Below are 22,923 nucleotides of genomic sequence, written 5' to 3'. Positions count from 1 at the left end.
ACATGCTATCTGAAATGCAAAGCTGTTCACACAGACTCAACTACCAAATCACTTTTACACTCTTAGATCAACCAGAATCCTAAATGGTATTCTAATATACCATCATAACCTACATGAATGTTAAAATATAATATATAAGTATAATGCTAAGACTTATGTTGTAAGTCACCCTGGATAAGGGCATGTGCCAAGAAATAAAAATAATAATAAAAGTAGAATATTTAGATTTATACAAGAAGAGATCTAACAAAAAAGTGATCAATGAGCTCTGTTTACTAAATTCTCATGGACAAAACGTGATTTAAAAAAGCAAACGCTAACCAGAAGCCTGAAGAATTAAAGAGGTATTTTTTTTATTTTTTGACAAACACTCCAAAAAGGAACATTATGCATCATTGCAGAGGGCACTGCACAAGGCCTACTTACAAAGAAATAAAGGAGAAGGTAAAACATTTAGGGTCAGAATTAAGAAAAGAGTAACCTCAAAAAAGATCAGACACTACAACTTGCAATGAGACCATGTTTCATCCAATGGCATATTGCTGAATGTAGAATTGTTGCAAAAAAATATAGAAAACCAAAAACAACTTCAGAGAAAGTTGTATTGCCCTTTCAGTTCATTTTAGAAGGCTTTAACATGGGTGTACCAACTCTAGAGGTCCAGACTACAGATTTTCATTCAGTCTGAGCTTTTAACCACTTAATTGAACAGTTCTGAGTTCAAAGTGCCATTGACAAGTTTTATAGGTGACAGACTGTTGGCTATCTTAGACTTAAACAGAACACCCCTGTATTAACTTTTACTTCTAATAAGAAAAGGTAGTCTAGGTACAGCACACAGGAGGTGTGTAATGACATCAATACATTGTATGTACTATAAGCACAATTTCTTAAAAGTCTGCACTGTGCCAGGCCATTTCTTGAGATCCCCTGACTCCAGTCTTAATCCAGGAAATGACAGCCAAGCATACTCAGTGCTTGCTGCTCTGAGACCAAGGGGCAGCCGATAGTCAAATTTAAGAAAGAAGAGGGGAGGGGGAAAACAAACAAAAAAAATTACTTGACAGCTTCCATGGTTGAAAGGGGGGCTATCTGAAATGCACAAGCACTGATAGTATTTCAGCAAGGGGATGGTAAAAATAGGCTTAAGTTACCATGCCAGCACAGTAACATTTAAGAAACCGCTTAAAAACTAAAATAAAAAAACAGCACAGTAGCTTCTCAGATTACAAATTGTTTTGTATTCAGACCTGTACATGAGAAACTGATGTCATTAGTTGATCAGGAGATACATTAAACAGCATGGACTAAGGAAGAACCCCTTTTCATCCACTGATAATCTCTGTCAAAGAACTGTCAAAGTAAGAAAGGGGACAACTGCTTTTGTGTGTTGCATTATGGGGAGTAACCATATCAAGACAATTAACCTTTTCTTCCACTAAGCACCATCAGGTGAAAGACCATAATCACAATCACAGATGGCAAAAAACCTTCTAGCAGAATAGCTGAAAACCAAATTATTTTTCTTATTTTGTTTGGGAGGTGTAAAAAGTGTGTGTGTGTGTGGGGGGGGGGGGGGGGGAATCCCTTACCCTTCTCCCTTAAAAAATAAAATAAGTTCACTAAATTAGCCAAAAATTCAACTAGTATAATACAAAAGTGGTCACTTCTTCCCCTTCACCTGTCCCTCCCCCCTCCCAAATAAGGCTCCCCTAAGGCCTTCCTACACTATTTGGCTGCCTGTTGGGCCTGGCGACGCAGCAGGACATAGATCTTCTCCTTGATCCAGTCCTTGTTGTTGGGCTGGTATGTCTGAGTGTCTGCGCGGAACCTGATAAGTGGAAAGAAAAGGTATACGATTACTACACAAGAGCTTTATAGCATTATTCTGTGCTGAATACTAATAATGCACTGATGGACTTTCAGAATCATATGACATGAGATTGCAAATATGAACCAACATAGGTCTTAAAAACTCAATATAGGAAGCAAGTTTTCTTCCCCCTCAGTCTGCCGAGTTGTATGATCTCTGAAAGGGTACTACTTTGCCAAATTTGATGTGAGGCTTTCATTGTTGGCACTCTCTTATTCACAGGTCTCTTTTTGGCTTTTGAAGACCCCAATGAGGTCTCCTTGAAGCCCTCCAAGTTTATAACATTCAAACATTCTCAGCAAAAAATAAAGCAGCCACTAATTGTAGCGCTATTCAGAACAAAAAACAAAACCAGTGCAAATTCTCCACCCCCCTCTCACATTCACAACGCCCAACTCCCCTCGCTCGACAATCTACCAACACCACCCCTCCCACCCCCCATTCTGTAACATACTGCCATGCCTGTGCTAATTACTGTAGGGAAACCCTACAGACACATATACAAACATACATGCACACACAAATCTCTATATAAAGAGAAATAACTTCAATTAATTTGCACTTTCATAAATTAAAAAGTAAAAAAATAAAATGCACTTACACAAGACAACTAAGATCAGCTAGTTCATCAATGAAATCAAACAGCTGGCTGATATCATACGTGATGGACGGGCTGTTGGGATTCATCCTCTTCAGATGCTCTTCGTACATTTTGCACACACCTGCAAAAACACAAAACACTTTAGGAATCCTCCCACTTTAGCACTATCCTACACAACACTCCACAAACCAGTGAGTACCAATCCAGTGAGTTTTACAAGTCTCCTGAAAAAACAATTACCAAGTCTGGTAAAACATGCCAATTAGTTATCAATTAATAGAGTCAAGTGTTGAATTAAGAGGAATCTGACACTTAAGGGCTGAAGGGTAATCGGGTGTATGTTCAATGTTATCTAAATTACTGAATTCAACAAAACACCTGATCAAGTCTCCAGAATTTTATGTTCCAAGTCTGACCTACCAAACCTACTGGTTTGGAGTTCTTCAGGACAGGCTGGAGACTCCTACTATGAAAACAAAACAAAAATCTACCTCAGTCCTAGCAAAGGTTACAATTCATATCTGGGTTAGACAGTCAAAAGAGGGGACTTTAAAAGAAAGGAAGTTATATTTTAGCATTTAAAATGCTAAAGAACACCAAAGGGTACAGGCAATAAACCCTGAAATAGTAGTCCATTGTGTCCAACTATCACATTTGCAATATACCTCAGTGACAACTTTCTGGGTTTCTTGGACAAGCCATTACTAATATAAATAAAACTTATTTTAAGATTTCTGAAAGCTGAGTGTTAGGAAACACAGTATGGAGGAAGATCAATGTTGCTTCAGGAGACAGTATCAGGTCATTACAATATAATGAAGCATAATCGTAACAGATATTAAAGTAACCGGACTGCAAACTTTCCATGGTTAATATTCTACTATGTACTTAAGTTTTACCATCTTGTAACCTGACATCTTTAAAGTTACTTACATTAGTGCACCTGACAGGATTAATCATATTTATAGTTGGTGCCTACCAATGAGAAGATCAGCCTAGACAAACTGTTTCTTGAAATAATGACTTCCAGGCAAATGGAGAGAGAAATCATGCCCCTCTCTATACACAGATGAAGATAATGTTAAAACCCAACTGATGGTTTAGGTAACTTTCCTACCATATTAAATCATACAGAATAATCACATTTTACCTATAGTAAAACAAATATTGGCACTTGGTATCTTCCTACATTGACTTACCCAATACATATACAATTCTGTCCATTTTAATGTGTGATTTTTGTGTATGTAGTTGTATCCTCCTTAATATATCAAAGCTCTTTAAAATAAATCTGCATAATGAAATAAACCTTTGAAATGCTTCATTAATAAATAAAACACTGCAATACATTTTGCATAAAGGAATTGACATACCTTCCAAACACTCGTTGACAGACTCATAATCAGCATACGTCCTACCTTCTGGCCTCTTGGTAGGCTGAACCAGCAAAATTGTGTGAGACTAGAACCCCCCCCCCCAAAAAAAAAACGTTTCAAGTTATAACACTATGTAAGTTAGTTTCTTATATTTGTGGGTTAGTTTCATTGAAGGAAGTGCGTTGGCAAAACGTGTTGACAAACGTTGAGTGTTGCCAACAGGACGTTTTCCAAGAGCAAACAAACCAAGAGATACTACATACATTACATGTATATGCATTTGTTTTTGAAAGTATCCGCGATGGTAAAATACTGGTTTTAAACGGTCTCTGAATAATCATACACACTGCTTAATACCAATTAGCTATACATCACTAATCGTGAGATCAGGAATCGCGAGTGGGGTTTTGGCTAATTAGAGCTTTAAAAGTACCCTTCACTATATGATCTGAATATCTGTTTAAAATGATATTAGCAGCATTAAGCTCGAAGGAAATATCCGTGTGTATCCTTTCAAGTAACATTTCTGCACAAAGCTGTGTCCGGACATGTAAAACGCCTTGGCAAACTCCGTCGCAAGTTGGCTCTTCGGGGTTAAGGTAAGGCTTGCAGATTTTTCAAACTCTGTGACTACTTCATTCACTTTAGATTAAGTAATGAAAACCACACTGGTATGGTCTTTTGTCAATGCTATTTTGTCGTTGTCAATTTGTACATTTTAGAAATATTTACGTGCCACATACGGTCCCATTTGTTGTAACTGTGCATTTTCTCTTGGCGCCATTCAAGTTGAAATATGGTGATTAAAAAAACATCTGATTAATTTAATCCGAGTTATGGGTACACAATACATACGCATCTTCCATCTGGACTACATTAAACTTATTATTTTCAACTGGACACAAAACACTCCATATATAGATGGTTATCACGGCACAATACGTTGGACACGGGCCTAGGAGATTGTGAAAACCAAAATATTTACTGAACGGAACACTCAAACTTTTGAAACATAGCGTATAATAGCACAAACAATATATGAACCCATCAAAGTCAACCATCTTACCATAATTTTCTCAATTCCGGAGAAATGTCGATTGTAAGGTTGTATTTCTCGGTGTTTCTCTCTCCTTGCTACCAAAGAGCACAAGCGGAAGTTAAGACCTTTCACCAGCGGAAGAACAACTCAGTCGCGTTGCATTGTGGGATGCATCGTCATGTGGGGTTGAGCCTGCAGACAGACAAGATAATCGTGTGTATTTCCTAATTATATTAAATATATGTATTTATTTCAATATTTTATTAATAAGAAAACTATACTCATGTAAAATAGACATATACGTCAATATAGCACTTTTCTCTAGTGTCGCTGTGATTTGAGGACAATCAAGCGGAGTTCATTGCAGCGACCCCTCACCACGGCCCGCCCCACCCTAAACTGCATTGTCTTAAGTGTACGATCTTTTTTATTATTATGTTCAATACAATAATGTATTTTACATCTGGCAACATCGATCTTATCTCCATTATTTTTCAACTCACATCCATTAATGCTTATGCTATCGTATTAGAATTAAAAACGTATTTCCGGTCTGGGTGGGAGCGGAAGTGCCGGATCTGGCTGCTACCCTTGTCACTTCCCTGATTATTGTGAGTGTGAAAACAAATGAGAATTATTTTAGCTAAGGCGAAATATAGCACAGCCACATTCTAAGTTAAAACTTCCCCAAAAAGTCTGTAATATACCAGTGTAGAGGCACTCCTACAAGGCCTTGAGGTAAGAATTTGATCGTGGAGTGAGACACTTGTAAGTTAGCTAGTTGCTGTAATGAAGTAGTGCAAACGGAGGAGAGTATACAGAGATTGCACTGCATTTATGTTATTGCTCATGATATGTGATTTCTTTCAATTCTTGTACTTCATAAACTGCATTCTAAGCCAGGAATAAGCGCACACAGCTGGGTTTTTACGCGTACGATTACTGTTAATATTGTTGTGTTATCCTTAACATTTTGTGTCACTGCTGTGGCTTACTTAAACCTATTATTAATCGGAGATTGCCTTGTTAAATAGCATATTTAATTTTTAGATTTAAATAAATCGTTATCTGGTTTTATTCGAACCCCGCTAGTGCAGCCATGATATCCATCTCATACACCTATGGGTGACTACTTTTGCATTGATTGCTTTTTTAAACTACAAATCTTTCACCGCCGCCCCTCCCCCGTGATTAATTGAATGAGCTGTAAACGAGTGAGACCACCCCACGCTGAATACTGTAAAAGCTTGAATCTGCAGACAATGGTCTTCCAGGACAAGTGTTAGGAACCACTGGTTTACACCGTTACATCCTACTACCTTTCTCTTTTACATTTTGATACTGTTTTTGTCACCATTGTACCATTGGGTACCATTTGTGTACCCTTTACTGCTTTTTAAAATCATGCAATAAGACTTTGGTAAAGGAATCTGCTAAATCCAACAATGCTTAAGTGCTAAACATAATTAATGTTGACCCTGGATTATTGCCTTTTATTCATGATAGTTGAACCACTTGGTTATTTTCATATACCTTCTGTGTATTACCCACTACTGTTCAGATCCTGCAGAAATAACCCTGACTCCCCCTCACCAGGAACCAGGATCTGTGATTTGTATGATCGGGATACAAGCATCAGATCTTCCAAATGGCTGAAAATCTGGCTAGTGTGTTGCACGAGCAGCTCTCGGAGGATTTTGCTGAGAGCCATCGAAATAATGTGGTAAGCATGCTTTGACCGTATGTGTGTTTTGTCAATGTGACAATTGACAGTGGTATTTTTAATTTTTTTTGTATTATTATTTTTATTTCTTGGCAGACGCCCTAACAACATATTAGCCAGTAGTGTGCAATCTTGGTCCTGGTGTACCTGATACTGTCTTATTTTTTGATCCAGTTTTCTGTTATCCTTACCTTACCTCCAATTGTTATTTAAAAAAAGTCAAGTTAAACAATACGTGTTTATGTAATAAAGAGTTCATCTGCAACAAAAAGTTACAGACACAAGGCTACAGAACAAAGATTGCGTATAATATAGGTCTAGGTGTTTTTAATACTGCCTAATAATCTTGCCAATACTGTCATTTAAGTAGACTTATAGCTAATACTACAGATGTATGGCATTAGCATAACCACATTATTATTATTATTATTTTTTTTTTTTTTTTCTTGGCAGATGCCCTTATCCAGGGCGACTTACAACATAAGTGTGAAGTGCAAAACCACATGTGATTCTAAAAGGTTATATATAGTATCTTTCAGGAAAAAAGCAATTGGTTACACTGTTATTGTATGGGCGACAACAGCCCATAAAGTAAAATACTGCAATATAGCAGGGGTGTGCGACCAGCGGCTCAAAGTGCCTCCACTTGCGGCCCACGACCACTGATAAGAAAAAAAAAAATAAAGAAGTGTATTTATGACAACTTGCCAATTTGTATCTACGTGTAACTCCTTTATTACATTGTTGATATGTATTTATTGCATTATATTGCATTTTTTTCATTAAAATGTAGCATTTGTGGATTGTAATGGTGTTAAAGGGGTTTTGCGGCCCAGACACTTATTTGACAACCCAACTTGCGGCCCACTGAATAATTTAGGTTGCTTTCCCCTGCAATATAGTATACACTCACCTAAAGGATTATTAGGAACACCTGTTCATTTTCTCATTAATGCAATTATCTAACCAACCAATCACATGGCAGTTGCTTCAATGCATTTAGGGGTGTGGTCCTGGTCAAGACAATCTCCTGAACACCAAACTGAATGTCTGAATGGGAAAGAAAGGTGATTTAAGCAATTTTGAGCGTGGCATGGTTGTTGGTGCCAGACGGGCCGGTCTGAGTATTTCACATCTGCTCAGTTACTGGGATTTTCACGCATAAACCATTTCTAGGGTTTACAAAGAATGGTGTGAAAAGGGAAAAACATCCAGTATGCGGCAGTCCTGTGGGCGAAAATGCCTTGTTGACGCTAGAGGTCAGAGGAGAATGGGCCGACTGATTCAAGCTGATAAAAGAGCAACTTTGACTGAAATAACCACTCGTTACAACCGAGGTATGCAGCAAAGCATTTGTGAAGCCACAACACGTACAACCTTGAGGCGGATGGGCTACAACAGCAGAAGACCCCACCGGGTACCACTCATCTCCACTACAAATAGGAAAAAGAGGCTACAATTTGCACAAGCTCACCAAAATTGGACAGTTGAAGACTGGAAAAATGTTGCCTGGTCTGATGAGTCTCGATTTCTGTTGAGACATTCAGATGGTAGAGTCAGAATTTGGCGTAAACAGAATGAGAACATGGATCCATCATGCCTTGTTACCACTGTGCAGGCTGGTGGTGTTGGTGTAATGGTGTGGGGGATGTTTTCTTGGCACACTTTAGGCCCCTTAGTGCCAATTGGGCATCGTTTAAATGCTACGGCCTACCTGAGCATTGTTTCTGACCATGTCCATCCCTTTATGACCACCATGTCTCTGATGGCTACTTCCAGCAGGATAATGCACCATGTCACAAAGGTCGAATCATTTCAAATTGGTTTCTTGAACATGTTCACTGTACTAAACTGACCCCCACAGTCACCAGATCTCAACCCAATAGAGCATCTTTGGGATGTGGTGGAACGGGAGCTTCGTGCCCTGGATGTGCATCCCACAAATCTCCATCAACTACAAGATGCTATCCTATCAATATGGGCCAACATTTCTAAAGAATGCTTTCAGCACCTTGTTGAATCAATGCCACGTAGAATTAAGGCAGTTCTGAAGGCGAAAGGGGGTCAAACACAGTATTAGTATGGTGTTCCTAATAATCCTTTAGGTGAGTGTATATGCTTTCAGGGTAGAATAAAACTTTGTCATCAGATCATTTACAGTAGGTGGTGTCAAACACTCACCATAGAAACCAGTTAATGGGAAACTACAGCAGGTAAATAAATTATTGCAGACCGAGTGACAGGAAATAGAGCTGGGAGGGGTTTTCAGTAGATGACTTACAGGTATTCTTTCCTAATGGTTAGAGTAGAAGAAATGCCAAGCATTTGTAGAAAAATAAAAACGGAAAAAGCTTGATTGGATAAGCGTCCATCCCGATTTTAATAGTAATCCTAACTAAGTGGTGGTGAAGGGGAATCCTCATTTAAATGCATGAAGCTCTGAGGGCACTGTCAATACAAAAGTTAAGTTCAAGGAGTGTAGACTTTCTATAGACATTATAGTATATTCGGTACATTTATATACAGTGCCTTGCCAAAGTATTCAGACCCCTGACCAATTATCTCATATTTAATTACAAATGGTACATTGAAATTTTGTTCCATTTGATTATTTTATTTCAACACTGAAACACAAAGTCAATTATTGTAAGGTGACATTGTTTTTGTGTTGGGAAATATCTGTAAGAGCATTCTACAGAAGTTAAAGTAATGCAAAATAATATCCAATTGTTTGGATATCCAAGTGAGCACAGTTGGATTAATAATCAGGAAGTGGAAGCTGCAACACACCACCCAGGCACTGCCAAGAAAAGGCCGTCCCTCAAAACTCTGCACTTAAACAAGAAGGAGACTTGAGATAGAAGCCACAGAGAGACCCACAATCACTTTGAGGTAGCTGGGAGTGGAGTAACGGTGCACCAGTCAACCATATCAAGAGCTCTGCATAACACTGACCTGTATGGGGGGTGGCAAGAAAGAACAGGATAGGACACTAAACATGTGAAAATCCACTTGAGACATGAGATGAGACTCATTCTGCCTGGGCTTGTCTGTTAGTCCTGGCATGTGTCTGTCTCTCTCTCCTTCCCCTCAGAAGCTGCAGGTTGTCACAAGTGATCTCAAAGAGTCCTGAGCTGTTTGCATTACATAACTACGTAAACATAGAATCTAGCTCTGTTTAAGCGCTTTTAACTGAAATTTGATTATAAAACCTGTGAGATTCATCAGCCTAATTATATATAAAAAGTATTCACTATTTTGCTTTGGGGACTTAGCTCTATAGGACACAAAATAAAGTATGGGGTCTGACTGATGTACAGATGGCTGTGGTGCCAATTTAGGCTATATGAGAGCTGACTGACCTGGATTCCCTAAGTGGTACTGAGCAATTGGTCAACCACCGTCTGTGCCTAGCAGTCTTGAAGTAGGTCAGTGTTTCTTCAGTTTGCAACAGAGACTGTTGTATCTCACTCATCGCCTGTGAGTCTGTAGTTCTAACCATGAGCGCCGCACTAGTATTTCCCAATACTCTGTTGCTCTCCTCAGCATCACTGTCCTAATAACTAAGGCCCCTTGAATCTGTTTGCCACAGAGAATGTTTAGCTTACCACTGACATAATCATACTCTTGTGATCAGTGCCAAAATATACTATAATAAACTTTGGGTTCCTCTCTGTGCTCGACCCCAACATCTCATCAGAAATGTTGCTGGAATACAGATGGAAATTTCTAAGTAAACTTAAGTTTAATCATACATACACAGCACATGCTGTATTACTGAAACAACAATAATAATGAATATATAGTTTCCATTTCTAGATTTTTAAGAGCTAAATATTGGGGAGAGGATGCTCTCCAGGATCAGGATTAATATGACAATCAGGTGGTTACGTGTACACAGTGTTAGGAGCAAAGTCTATATCTTGGCTGTAACCCTGTGCTTTTCTCTCCCAGCAGAGCGAAGTGGGGGAGCCACGGCGGCGGACAGAGGGTGGTGAGCCGGAGCAGAATGGGCAGCCCCCCTTGTCGCGTGCCTCCCAGCCCATGGAGAGCGAAGAGGATGAGGACGAAGAGTTGACACTCAAGTATGGTGCCAAGCACGTCATCATGCTGTTTGTCCCCGTTACCCTGTGCATGGTCGTGGTCGTGGCCACCATCAAATCGGTCAGCTTCTACACTCAGAAAGATGGACAGCTGTGAGTATGAGGTCCAGCTCTATGCCTTAGCTGCATGACTCTCGTCCTTTAGAGCAGAAAATCATCCAGGTTTTCCTTTTTCTCTCTGAATCATCAGAGCTTTAATCCCCATATGCTAACCCTACCAACAATGCTTAAGTGGTTCAATATATTAAATAAATGGTCCAGTCATGTAATTGAGACTTGAGGTGGTACAAAAACCTGAAGCAATGTAGCCCTCCAGGACAATAAAGAGTTGAATCGGGCAGGTAAGAACTTGGGTATAGTGAAAGCCTGACCGCAGCCCTCCAGGACCAGTCTTCTGCACCCATGGTCTCTAGGAGATTCTGGGATGCATGTAGGGTATTAGTTAGGGTTCTCTTAGTTGAGTTGCTTTAATCCACAGCGCTGGCAGCCGGTCTATAAGGGGCGTTGGGGCCCTGCCCCACCTGTTATATTACTTTTCTGTTTTATCAATAGCCGTTAGTAACACTCATTACAGTACCAGTGTGCACTAGCAGTAACCATTACAGTACACTTACATTGCCTAAAGCTACAGTTGCAAATGAGTGTGCATGTGCAGTAAGCACCTTCAGAGGTCACTACTGTGCTTGCGTTACCGGGGCGTTCTCGAGAACACCCGGCACCCACCAATGGCGGGTAAATCTGTGGCCAGTGGCGGGTAAATCTGTCAATCTTACCAGCCACTTTGGCGGGTGGCCAACAAGTGTACGGGAACTCATCTTTTAGTTTCTGATAGAGTATTTGTCAGTATGTTTCAAAATACGAATTAATTTGTTGACGTTGTAGTGTTGGTATGTTAGTTGATTTGGTAAACCGCAATATCATGTTTTTTGAAAATATATGGTATCTGGACAGTCTTCGGTCCGGGAGGACATATTTCATGGAGAGCAATGAAGGAGAAGTAAGGTGGTTAAGGATGTGGAAAAATAATTACTTTTAATTACTTTTCATAGTCATAATCACTTACTTTTTAATTACCTGGACCAAAGTGTTTCAGAATTATAATATGACAGAAAAGGAAAGAGGAGCAACAAACACATGAACACACACTGCCAGCTATTGCTATTTATTTTGTATTCACTGGAACTCGAACGCAGAGCGGCAGTCTGAGTGTGGTTTGGACAGGAAAAGCCAATCATTTAGTCGAGTAGACTGTATAAATTAGCTAGCTAGATAGGTCTTATACATTTTATATTTCGCTGTTGTGACCGGAAAACAATTCCACAAGGACGCTAATGTTAAGGCATTTTTGTTGCAGCTCACATTGCTAAACTGGCAATTGAATGAAAATGTATAAAAAATTTAAAAGAAAAACATATTGGTCGGTCAATTACAGCTGTAATTGCAAAATATTCCTTTATAAAACAGATAGTCACAACCTTTATAGTTAATTTGAAATTGTGACAATAAAAAGTCGTGATAATGTCGGGACAATAATACAAGAGTTGAAAGGTCTGCTCTTATTATGCTATTTCCATACATCTTCTAATAATGTATTTTTACATAGATATGTATTTAACAAAGTTATTGTGTTAGATAAGTATTCATCAGTTGCATCAATTACAATTAATTAATGTTGAAACGATTTGCGGATAGAGACATGCATTTTCTGCTGCGTAGCGGAGATTCTGCTGAAGAGAAACGTGCAGTTTGTTTGCATTGCATCTTTGCTGGCATGCATGGTATTGACTAATGGAAACGATGTTACTGTCTGTCATCATTCCTAGAGATTATATATTTTTTACCCAATCACAGACCGTGACTATGAATATCTAGCCGATCCAATGAAATCCTTTTAATGATGTGCAGAGGCCCAGAGAAGGGAGTAGCACTGAAGAGGAAGAGGAGTATGAAGAGCAATAATGTGTCACCATATAAAACCCCTTCTCATGTGTTAGTGTGTTTGTACAGATCCCCATTAGCTGCCGTGTTATTGTGTATGTGATTGATTAATTTGAAAATGATGCTCCCACCTCCACCTCAAGTTTTATAATTCAATAGAATGCAATGTTTTAATCAAAGACATTATAACACCTGTAAGTAGAAACTGTGGGAACATGTTTTTTCTATCCAGATCCTTTTTCCTCATATGCACCTGTCTAGTCTATACAGGTGTGCAATTAGCTTTTGTTATAGTGATTGATTAATTACCTGAATAATTGCCACATTTTAACATGTTCACCACACATTTACACACCCTCATGCATTTTTGGTGATGTTTGCCTTTGGCTGGTAAAAATACCAAGTGGCTGGTAAGTTTTTTCCTTCTACCAGACACAGTGGCTAAGTGGCCGAAAAAGTTAATTTTATCCCCTGCCTGGACATTTGTTGAGGAATTAATTCATCAGAATGAGTGTGAGGAAAAGATGGGATAAACAATGGATAAAAACATGTACATTCTGTCACACTTGATCGACTGTATGTGGTTTTGTGGTGCTTTTGTACATGATGGAACCGAATTATCTTTGAACCCGGGAGAGTGGCGGGGCTGGGTGGATTTTGTCTAGTATAGGCGGTGCAATGGAAGAGCATTTGAAAACATTGACTGTGTTTAAAGTGACTGCACAAACAGCACAGACAAGCTGTAAACTGTGTATCCTTGAGGTGACCAAGGGAGTTCATTAAAAAGTGTGCTGCCCTTATGGATTGCAGATAAATCAAACTGTAATCACCTACCTTATACAGAAACTTTTAAGAAATTTGATACTATACATGTCAGCAAAGACACTGCGGGGCAGCAGCTAAAAAAACCACTCGGCAAAACCACTGGGTGGCGGCGCTGAGAAGTGCTGACTTTGGGGATTGATGACGAAGTGCTCAGATATACCCCGTTTCCACTGGCGGACGCGTCCGGCCCCGGACGCTTAAACGGGTGTTTCCACTGGCTAAGCGTCCGGACGCGTCCGTGTTTTGTGGACGGTTAACTTGCTGGTGCTGGACGTGTCCGTAAGCGTCCGTCCCCACTGAGGACATGATTCGCTTTCATAATTGGAGGTGTGTGCTTGACTTGAGACAGGGAGGAGATCAGATACATTGTATCGGAAGATATAATCTGAAGTTCCGTGTGCGATCACGAAGAAATTACAAGTTTATTAGCAGCATGGAGTGAAATCCACGTACAGAAACAATGACTGCTTACAGTTAATATCCGAGTGCATTCAAAACTTGTATTTCACAGGACCGGTGCAGTGCCCTGACTAGTTAAAATAAACTTAAGGATAATAATCGGAGCGTTAGCAGACAATATTCTTAATATTTTATGAATAACTGGCCGGTGTTTCAGGCTGTGTTTTTTGAATGGTGTGCAGGACAATCCGCAGAGACAGTCAGCGTGAAGGCGAACACGATTTACTTAACGTGTCAATTTACAAGTTAAATTAATAAATAAATAAAGCAGATCTGGGTTTCCCTCTAAAACATTAAGAACTGGTAAAATAAATGCGTCCATAAACGCCATGACTGAAACGTGCACACTTTAGTTAAATTATAACCTACTATATTGTAGCTGGATGATTAATCGTGAAACGTGTGTATTTTTCCCTGGTTAAGGACGTCTGTTAAAGTAAATTAAAAATAATACGGCAAAAAGTATTGTTTGCACTTACAAATCTGTAGTAAGAGTAATAAATTAAGGGAGTAACGCTGTGCCGTTTAAAATACATATATCCTAGCACAAATTACGATAATAATAACAATACATATTTAATATTTATTATTATTGTTGCACACGGAACCGTATTCGTATGTGAACATGCTTGTCTGAATATAATGTTGTCTATACACGTTTAGCTCTTCCTAATATCTCTGAACAGAAACGTGTATTTATTACGCTGTTTACAATCATGTAAAGCACAAAGAATAAAACAGACACAAAAGTCCTCTCCACGTCAGGCTGTATCGCTCGTAGTGTTGCTCTGTCTCTGTTTTTAAAACGAAACACAAACCAAACCCACAGTCGCTGCTGCTCCCATCAGAGGGACGATTCACAGCTGCCTGGTTTTGCAAAAAAAAGCTCTGGGACGCGTCCGGCACGGCATAGCACGACACGGACGCTTAAGCCAGTGGAACCGAGGCATAAGTGTGGTATTCAGATGGTATTTATGAAACCTTGTAATCTATATATACACTCACCTAAAGGATTATTAGGAACACCATACTAATACTGTGTTTGACCCCCTTTCGCCTTCAGAACTGCCTTAATTCTACGTGGCATTGATTCAACAAGGTGCTGAAAGCATTCTTTAGAAATGTTGGCCCATATTGATAGGATAGCATCTTGCAGTTGATGGAGATTTGTGGGATGCACATCCAGGGCACGAAGCTCCCGTTCCACCACATCCCAAAGATGCTCTATTGGGTTGAGATCTGGAGACTGTGGGGGCCAGTTTAGTACAGTGAACTCATTGTCATGTTCAAGAAACCAATTTGAAATGATTCGACCTTTGTGACATGGTGCATTATCCTGCTGGAAGTAGCCATCAGAGGATGGGTACATGGTGGTCATAAAGGGATGGACATGGTCCGAAACAATGCTCAGGTAGGCCGTGGCATTTAAACGATGCCCAATTGGCACTAAGGGGCCTAAAGTGTGCCAAGAAAACATCCCCTACTCCATTACACCACCACCACCAGCCTGCACAGTGGTAACAAGGCATGATGGATCCATGTTCTCATTCTGTTTACGCCAAATTCTGACTCTACCATCTGAATGTCTCAACAGAAATCGAGACTCATCAGACCAGGCAACATTTTTCCAGTCTTCAACTGTCCAATTTTGGTGAGCTTGTGCAAATTGTAGCCTCTTTTTCCTATTTGTAGTGGAGATGAGTGGTACCCGGTGGGGTCTTCTGCTGTTGTAGCCCATCCGCCTCAAGGTTGTACGTGTTGTGGCTTCACAAATGCTTTGCTGCATACCTCGGTTGTAACGAGTGGTTATTTCAGTCAAAGTTGCTCTTCTATCAGCTTGAATCAGTCGGCCCATTCTCCTCTGACCTCTAGCATCAACAAGGCATTTTCGCCCACAGGACTGCCGCATACTGGATGTTTTTCCCTTTTCACACCATTCTTTGTAAACCCTAGAAATGGTTTATGCGTGAAAATCCCAGTAACTGAGCAGATTGTGAAATACTCAGACCGGCCCGTCTGGCACCAACAACCATGCCACGCTCAAAATGGCTTAAATCACCTTTCCTTCCCATTCAGACATTCAGTGTGGAGTTCAGGAGATTGTCTTGACCAGGACCACACCCCTAAATGCATTGAAGCAACTGCCATGTGATTGGTTGGTTAGATAATTGCATTAATGAGAAATTGAACAGGTGTTCCTAATAATCCTTTAGGTGAGTGTAATATTATATACGCTGTAGTTTAGGTGGAGATGTTCACAAAGTATTAATGTAACACATTTTAACAAACTTGCAACAGTTGATGCAGTTGAACATTAATGCATTTTCTTTTTTAAACTGTTTTGTCTGTGAAATTGATTGTATTTTAGTAATCTATATAATTTACAATCCTCCTATTTATTTATTGTTAACAGTCGATTTTCAACAACAACAAATAAACATTTTTGTCAATTATGAGTTATTTGTTGCACTGTTGTAAACAAAATTTAAACAAATATTTTATTAAGAAGGTATGGCACTGCTAATATTTATACACAGTTCTGGTAATATTTACATGAAGCTTCTCCCGCCCCACGTGTCTCTGAGGTCACCGGCCGTAACTGATCCTCAGTCTCCTCTAGTTCCAGTGGTGTTCTTGGTAACATAAAAAAAAAACTAAAAATAATGGTTGGAGATTCCATATTGCTCCAGATTCCACACTGCTATGTTATGACCTTGAAAATCTGTTAAGTGTTAGTTAAATTTAGCTATTTGCCATTATAGAATGGTGAATGAATGACCAACAGATGCAGTAGCTCTCAAAAATTTGCCTTGAAGTCCTCAGAACTAACCAAGGTAGTGTCTCTATATAAGGACTTCACCTGGTGAAATATGCATAGTTTCTTGCTTATGTGAGCCTGTTATGATGACATCAGTTCCCCTAGACCTGGTAGTGCTTAAAACCCTCAATATCAGGTGACCAGTCTTTTGGTGTTGCAGTTTTTTTGCTTGTGTGGGACTGTGGCCAAAGACGGCAGTATGTTTCTGAGCAGGGTCTGACCACACACGCCAAATGTAAACGTTAATAGTACTATCAGTACACTCATCAATTAAAATATCTGCACTCCGGCATATTTTTGCATCTGGACTTTGTGAGACATACATTGAAGATTTTGTGTTGTTGTTGTTTCTCACTGAGTACCATGCCAGGCAGTGTCAGTCTGCAAGGATTTAATAAATGTCCCCAATATAAGTGTTTTCACTCTACATTATCAACATGTTAATCTAAATTGTCAGATGCACAAATTGATTTCTGTTTTTGAATTTAAAGATTAACCGCAATTAATTTTCTTTAATTGAGAGTTTATAATGTTATAGTGAAGCTAGCAAACTGCAATATTTTGTTTGATTTTACAGTGATTTATTTTGTATTTTGAATTCCATGCAGGAGATGTTGTCGAGTGCGCAGTGATCCCTACAGTGCTTCCACTGATTTGTTTTACATTTTTTAAATGTAACACACTTTAGAGCAGACTACCGGCAGATTATTTTGTTTTCTATTATTGCTGAGCCTTTGAAAAGAAGTAGCCAATAAACAAAATAAATAAATGCATTACCATACTATGGAGATTAATGATATTGTTTCATGGGGCAAAAGGAAGGAATGTAGTTGTAATATAACATGCTAAATTTTAAATTAACTAATATGTAATACATATTAATATATTACTTTTTATCAGTAATGGCCCCAAAACTACTGCTGTGGGGGTGGGGGTGACACTCACTTTCACACTTATAGGTATATGTAAGCAGTCCTGCAGTTCACTTGATCTCCTTAAGATGGCAATCATGATTTGCAATACAAAGTCAGTCAAATGGACTATATATATATGACTGATCAGTCAGTAGGAGAGGTACTGGTCTTTTTTTCTAGTCATGGAGCTTCATTAACCTTATTTCATGTTCTGTCTGCCTGCAGGATCTATACGCCTTTCCCAGAGGACACTGAGACAGTGGGGCAGCGGGCTCTCAATTCCATCCTTAATGCGGCCATCATGATCAGCGTCATTGTTGTCATGACGCTGCTGCTTGTGGTACTCTACAAGTACCGCTGTTACAAGGTGAGGGAGATGCATCTGGAGCTGAGCAGCACTGAGCAGTGAACACCTGTTATTGCATTCATTAAATGTATAGATACATTTTTCTGGTGTAAAAGCATGAACCACTATAAATCTTCCCCTTCTAAATTGACTGACATGGTTTTATACATTGCTCTATGTGTCCACAAAATTACAAGGGTTACAGTATCACTACCAAAAATAGAAGACGTTGAACAATTAATTTACTTTTGTTAACCTAACAACTTAAAAAGTAGTTTACCACTACTTTGTACTCTTTCCCTCATCAGACAGTAAAATTTTCATGAATATTTCCCCATAGTGTCTTCAGCTTGGATTCTAAATATTCATGGTCAATTACAAATCCCATGACTTTTAGTTTCAGGCCTGTGCCTATAAGCAAAGGATCCCTGCATTACAGTTTAAACTTTGAGAATAACAGTTAAGGCAGAGTCTAGTAAAGTTCACAGATCACACACAGTGCCAAAACTGAAATATATTCACTTGAAAAACATATAACATGTCTTTGTAATGCTAGTTGTAATAACATTTGCCATTATGGAAAAATTCTGATTGTGTCTCGGCAGTATAAATTGAGATAAGACTCAGCAGTGGGAGCATAAACATGTCTTTTCATGCTTTTTAGTATCAATTTAAAAAAATGTTCAACGTAGCCCATATTTTTGGGAAAGGAATGCTGTTTTGCAAAACTGTGGAAAATGAGACTTATCTTAAAAAATGTAGCATTTTAAGATAAGCCAGAGAACCAGACATTATATATTGTCATACACTTACTGACATAGATAAGTTTTCCTGTTGTAGGTTGTTGAGTCTTAATGCATAAAGCCTTTAGACTTTGACACATTTTCAGCAGCTCTGATAGAACACCAGTGGTACCTATTATAAGATGTTACAAGGTATAGTTATCTTTTGATCAATTCAAAATGATAATTTTTTACTTTGTCCTTGAATTCATGATATTAATCAATCTTACAATTCCAGGTTATTTTCATTAATACGGCAATTTGAGTGACTTGAATAGTTTTGTACACTCACATACTGCATACGGAAATATAAAAACAATCCTTTGTGTAAAATGTTACATTTGGATGAGTAAAAGTACAGCAATTTCTCTCGTCACTCCTGTTGCCCGAAGATGTGTAGTGTGGTCTTCTCTCTAAACCCTATCCTCGCGGTCTTGGTGATTTCTTCTGTGCAGGTAATCCATGGTTGGCTCATCGTCTCCTCCCTGCTGCTGCTTTTCTTCTTCTCTTTCATTTATCTGGGGTGAGTCCATTTCAAATGATGATAGTGACTCTGCTGCCTGTATGTGTTACTACAGCACTATTCAGCATCTCAAATATTCAGGCAACAAATTAAAAGTTTCAAGTAACTCTAAACTGGAGATTCACTCCCTCATCTGCACTATGTGCAACTCGCCAGGTAACTGCAAACAACAGCTTTCACTTGAGTGTGTAATCTAGAGTGACAGAAAATCATACAGAAAACATTATAGCCCTTTCAAATCTCTAGCCTTTCCTAGGCAACAGCCTTCTGCACTCTCTGCAGTTCAGCGGGGGCAGAGTGCTGATTATGACACGGTGTCCATGATGTTCAGGAAAAAAACAAAAACAAGCAGCTCTTGTTTCTTAAGAGAGAGTGTCATTGCCAAAAACCCTGGTCCTAAAGAATAAATGGCTAAAGATCATGACTAACCTTGACTTATTAAGTCCAATAATTGTTTCAGTGGTCTAATTTAAAGCTTAGAAATTAAAAGCAAAATACAGAGTTCTTCAGTACCAGGGCTGATGATGCCTGCTGTAGATTTCTACACAATACTGTGGAAATAAAATCTTTTTTTTAGTGCAGAATCCCATGTGTATTTTTGGTACCTTTAAAGTGAGTTTAAGTCTGCACCCCACTGAATTAATACTTGGTCGAAGCATGTTGATGTACAGCAATCTTCCAAGTCATGGATCAAATTTCCAATTGGATTTTGGTTGGGGCTCTGATTGGGCCACTCGAGGATATTTACAGTTTTGTTGCTTAGCCACTCCAGTGTGTAGTTTTGGCTGTGTGCTTCGGTTAGTTGTCAAGCTAAAAATTAAATGTCCATTCGAGCTTTCTTGCAGAGAGCAGCAGGATTTCCTCAAGGACTTTTCTATACTTTGCTCCATTCATTTTGTTCCACAGGACACATTCAAGATTTACAGATTTGATAATTGTGTATGCTTTTCTGTTCCTATTTATTCAAGTGTATGAATACATGTGGAAGACTGGATGTGGGTGGGTGGGTGTATGCATGTATGTATGTATTTGTGTGTATATATAATAAATTAATATATTATAAATTAATTAATTCAGGCCCATGACCCTCACCAGGATAAGCGATTTCGAAGAATGAATGAATGGATTAATTCAGGATTATATGTATTGTTGATTAGGTTTAAGACTAGGTTTGCACTGAGTAATATGTTTTTAACCCTTTGCTCTGTGTGCATGCCTTTGACAGAGAAGTATTTAAGACCTACAATGTGGGCATGGATTACATCACGCTGGCTGTGATTATCTGGAATTTCGGGGTGGTCGGGATGATCTGTATCCACTGGAAAGGCCCCCTGAGGCTCCAGCAGGCCTACCTCATCATGATCAGCGCCCTCATGGCCCTGGTCTTCATTAAATACCTCCCAGAGTGGACTGCCTGGCTCATCCTAGCCGTCATCTCCGTCTATGGTGAGCTCTGCATGTGCGCTTGTCATCTCTATGGAGGTCAATCTGATCTTACACTGTGAGCAGTGGTGGGGGAGCATCCAGCATCTCTCTTTATATCATTAGTGCATCCAGAGCAGGTGAAGTGGGAAGTGTTGTTAAATTAGCACTGTATAAGGCAATTATGAGTTGTTAGGTCCCCACTAAAACATTCAGTGATCTAGTATTATGTTTGTCTATTTATTTTCAATCTGCAAAGTGCTCTGTGTCTACCCTTTGAAGGTCACTATACTAAATTAAAAATGTATTTATTTATTAATGACAGATTCCTGCTCCTGACAATTAAGGGAAATGTTCAGTTTCTTTACTTTACTTATAATATAGATCCTATCAGAAAAATATTATGGGTAACCTCTGTGCACTGTAGTAAAATGCCTTCCAACATTCATAACTGATACTCCTTGCTGATAAATTAAATAGATCAAATCCCATTTATTTTTTATTTTTTTTGGTCATAGCATGGATTGGCCTTATTTGTGTAGGTTGAGGAATTGCAGCCTTGCTCGAACTGCCTCTGGAAAGCACTGGAGACTCCAGTACTTTGACAATGAGCAGTCTAGGGTCTTCAGTCAAAAGCTGTGTACCCTCATTTAATCTAATATTCATGTTAAAAAGTAGCCTCCTTATTTAGAACTGCAGTTGAACAAATTATCTCTGTTGTTAACAGTAATCCAGGTATTGACGAACCTCTGAGGAAAAACACCCAGTAAGAAAGTGCGGTTGCAATTTACCATATTAAAATTAGACGGGGAGTAACTGATTGAAGTGATCGTGAAACTGCAGAATATACTGATTAATTTTATTCCCATGATACAGAATTGCAACACTGCATTGAAGTAGGCCAATATTATTCTTAAATGTACCTCCTAAAAGACATGTGTGACACTGTGTAAAAAGAGCGTGATAGGAAATATTTCCTGAAGAGTCTGCAGTACCATTTCTCTGCACTTTGGTGTTGGACGGTCAACTGACAGTATTTTAACTTATTCCTCTTGGTTTATAGTAATTTGTTTACAGTAAATTATAATACATTATCAACATCTTAAGGCTAAGGTTTAGGTTAGTCCATTTCAGCTAATAACTAGGTTAATTATGTAATAGATCATGTGCAATAACAATGAAAGGTATGTTGGGCACCCCTTGTTTTCACGGCCCACAGGATAAACATTTCAACAGTCAGTCAACATAGCTAGCTAGTCTATGAAAGGAATAGGGTTCTTTAAAACCTTACCATAAAATATGTTTTGCAAAATATATGATTTTGAGGGATGCACAAAATATGGAATTATATCGAAGAGACATCCAGTAAACAGGAAGTAACTCTCAAATGAGTCCTGTGAGCTGAAAAGATTATAAATACTCAAGGTTCTGTACAAATGCTTCCTGTAAGCCAAAATGTAGAGGTCAGACATTCTGTGGTGAATACAAACATTTGAACATTTTATTATTATTTTTGCAATTAAGTGAAGTACAAAATGGAACACATTAAATTAAGTTTGCACTAGGTGCCAAATTTACGTGGCTCTTTTCTCTGAATGGAATTAAATGCTGATATTTCAGAACTGAATACTAACAACTTCAGCTATTAAGTTAGGTCTAATCCTTCCCACAGAAAGATGAGGTGCATTTAGGAAATATGCCATAGAGTACCACATTTATTACCACGTTAAATAAAACTACTAAAGATGGGACAAGATTGTATTTAGATCAAGTTTGTATTGCCTCCCATTTCTCAGTGAGCAGAAAAGTTTGGGGAGGATACTCTTTTAGTTTATACTAACCTTGCTCTTCTACCCCATGCCCAGACCTCATTGCGGTGCTGTGTCCAAAGGGTCCCCTGCGAATTCTGGTGGAAACAGCCCAGGAGAGGAATGAACCCATATTCCCAGCGCTCATCTACTCCTGTGAGTCCTAGTTTCACATTGAGTTATACACACTGGCCCTCAAAGAGCCCCTGAGACATTGGCCCCTGGTACAGAAATACAGCTTAATCTATCTTGTCCCCATGTATTGACTACCAACAACTAGTTTATTTCTCTAAAAGGATTATTATTGCTATCCATTGCAATGAAATAGTGCCCCCTTAATACAAACAAGTGATTTCTTCTTTGCCTTTAATTC

At 38.9% G+C, this 22,923-nt stretch overlaps 2 protein-coding genes across 7 annotated transcripts in view; one reads left to right on the top strand and one right to left on the bottom strand.

Moving 5' to 3' along the window:
- Positions 1-331: 331 nt before the first annotated feature.
- On the bottom strand, positions 332-5,073 carry erh (ERH mRNA splicing and mitosis factor). Its single transcript, XM_066694586.1, has 4 exons — positions 4,917-5,073; positions 3,848-3,935; positions 2,475-2,595; positions 332-1,831 (listed from the first exon to the last, which is right to left on the bottom strand). The coding sequence occupies exons 1-4, from the start codon at positions 4,917-4,919 to the stop codon at positions 1,729-1,731; spliced, it is 315 nt and encodes a 104-aa protein (XP_066550683.1). The 5' UTR covers positions 4,920-5,073; the 3' UTR covers positions 332-1,728.
- psen1 (presenilin 1) overlaps positions 4,041-22,923 on the top strand; it is a 28,872-nt gene continuing 9,989 nt past the window's right edge. Inside the window, exons 1-7 of one of the 6 annotated variants that reach the window (XM_066694583.1) lie at positions 4,041-4,449; positions 6,486-6,612; positions 10,567-10,808; positions 17,895-18,036; positions 19,253-19,320; positions 20,546-20,766; positions 22,608-22,706. In XM_066694583.1, the coding sequence (XP_066550680.1) occupies positions 6,538-6,612; positions 10,567-10,808; positions 17,895-18,036; positions 19,253-19,320; positions 20,546-20,766; positions 22,608-22,706 (847 nt within the window). In that variant the 5' untranslated portion in view covers positions 4,041-4,449; positions 6,486-6,537. Of the gene's footprint in view, positions 4,450-5,051; positions 5,103-5,124; positions 5,305-5,425; positions 5,628-6,485; positions 6,613-10,566; positions 10,809-17,894; positions 18,037-19,252; positions 19,321-20,545; positions 20,767-22,607; positions 22,707-22,923 lie in introns of those variants that run through there. The other 5 variants (XM_066694582.1, XM_066694581.1, XM_066694585.1 and 2 more) reach the window with 5 other exon arrangements.

Source organism: Amia ocellicauda, chromosome 21 (genome assembly GCF_036373705.1).
Source record: "Amia ocellicauda isolate fAmiCal2 chromosome 21, fAmiCal2.hap1, whole genome shotgun sequence".
NCBI classification, from domain to species: domain Eukaryota; kingdom Metazoa; phylum Chordata; class Actinopteri; order Amiiformes; family Amiidae; genus Amia; species Amia ocellicauda.
Note: the sequence above shows the minus strand (reverse complement) of the source record. Positions and strands in the feature narration are given on the sequence as shown.

Coding starts and splice junctions, on each gene's coding strand:
- erh (XM_066694586.1), bottom strand. Junction 2,596..3,847: donor TGTCAACGAGTGTTTGGAAG/GTATGTCAATTC, acceptor GTGTTTTTGCAG/GTGTGTGCAAAATGTACGAA. Junction 1,832..2,474: donor GCTGATCTTAGTTGTCTTGT/GTAAGTGCATTT, acceptor TCCACTTATCAG/GTTCCGCGCAGACACTCAGA.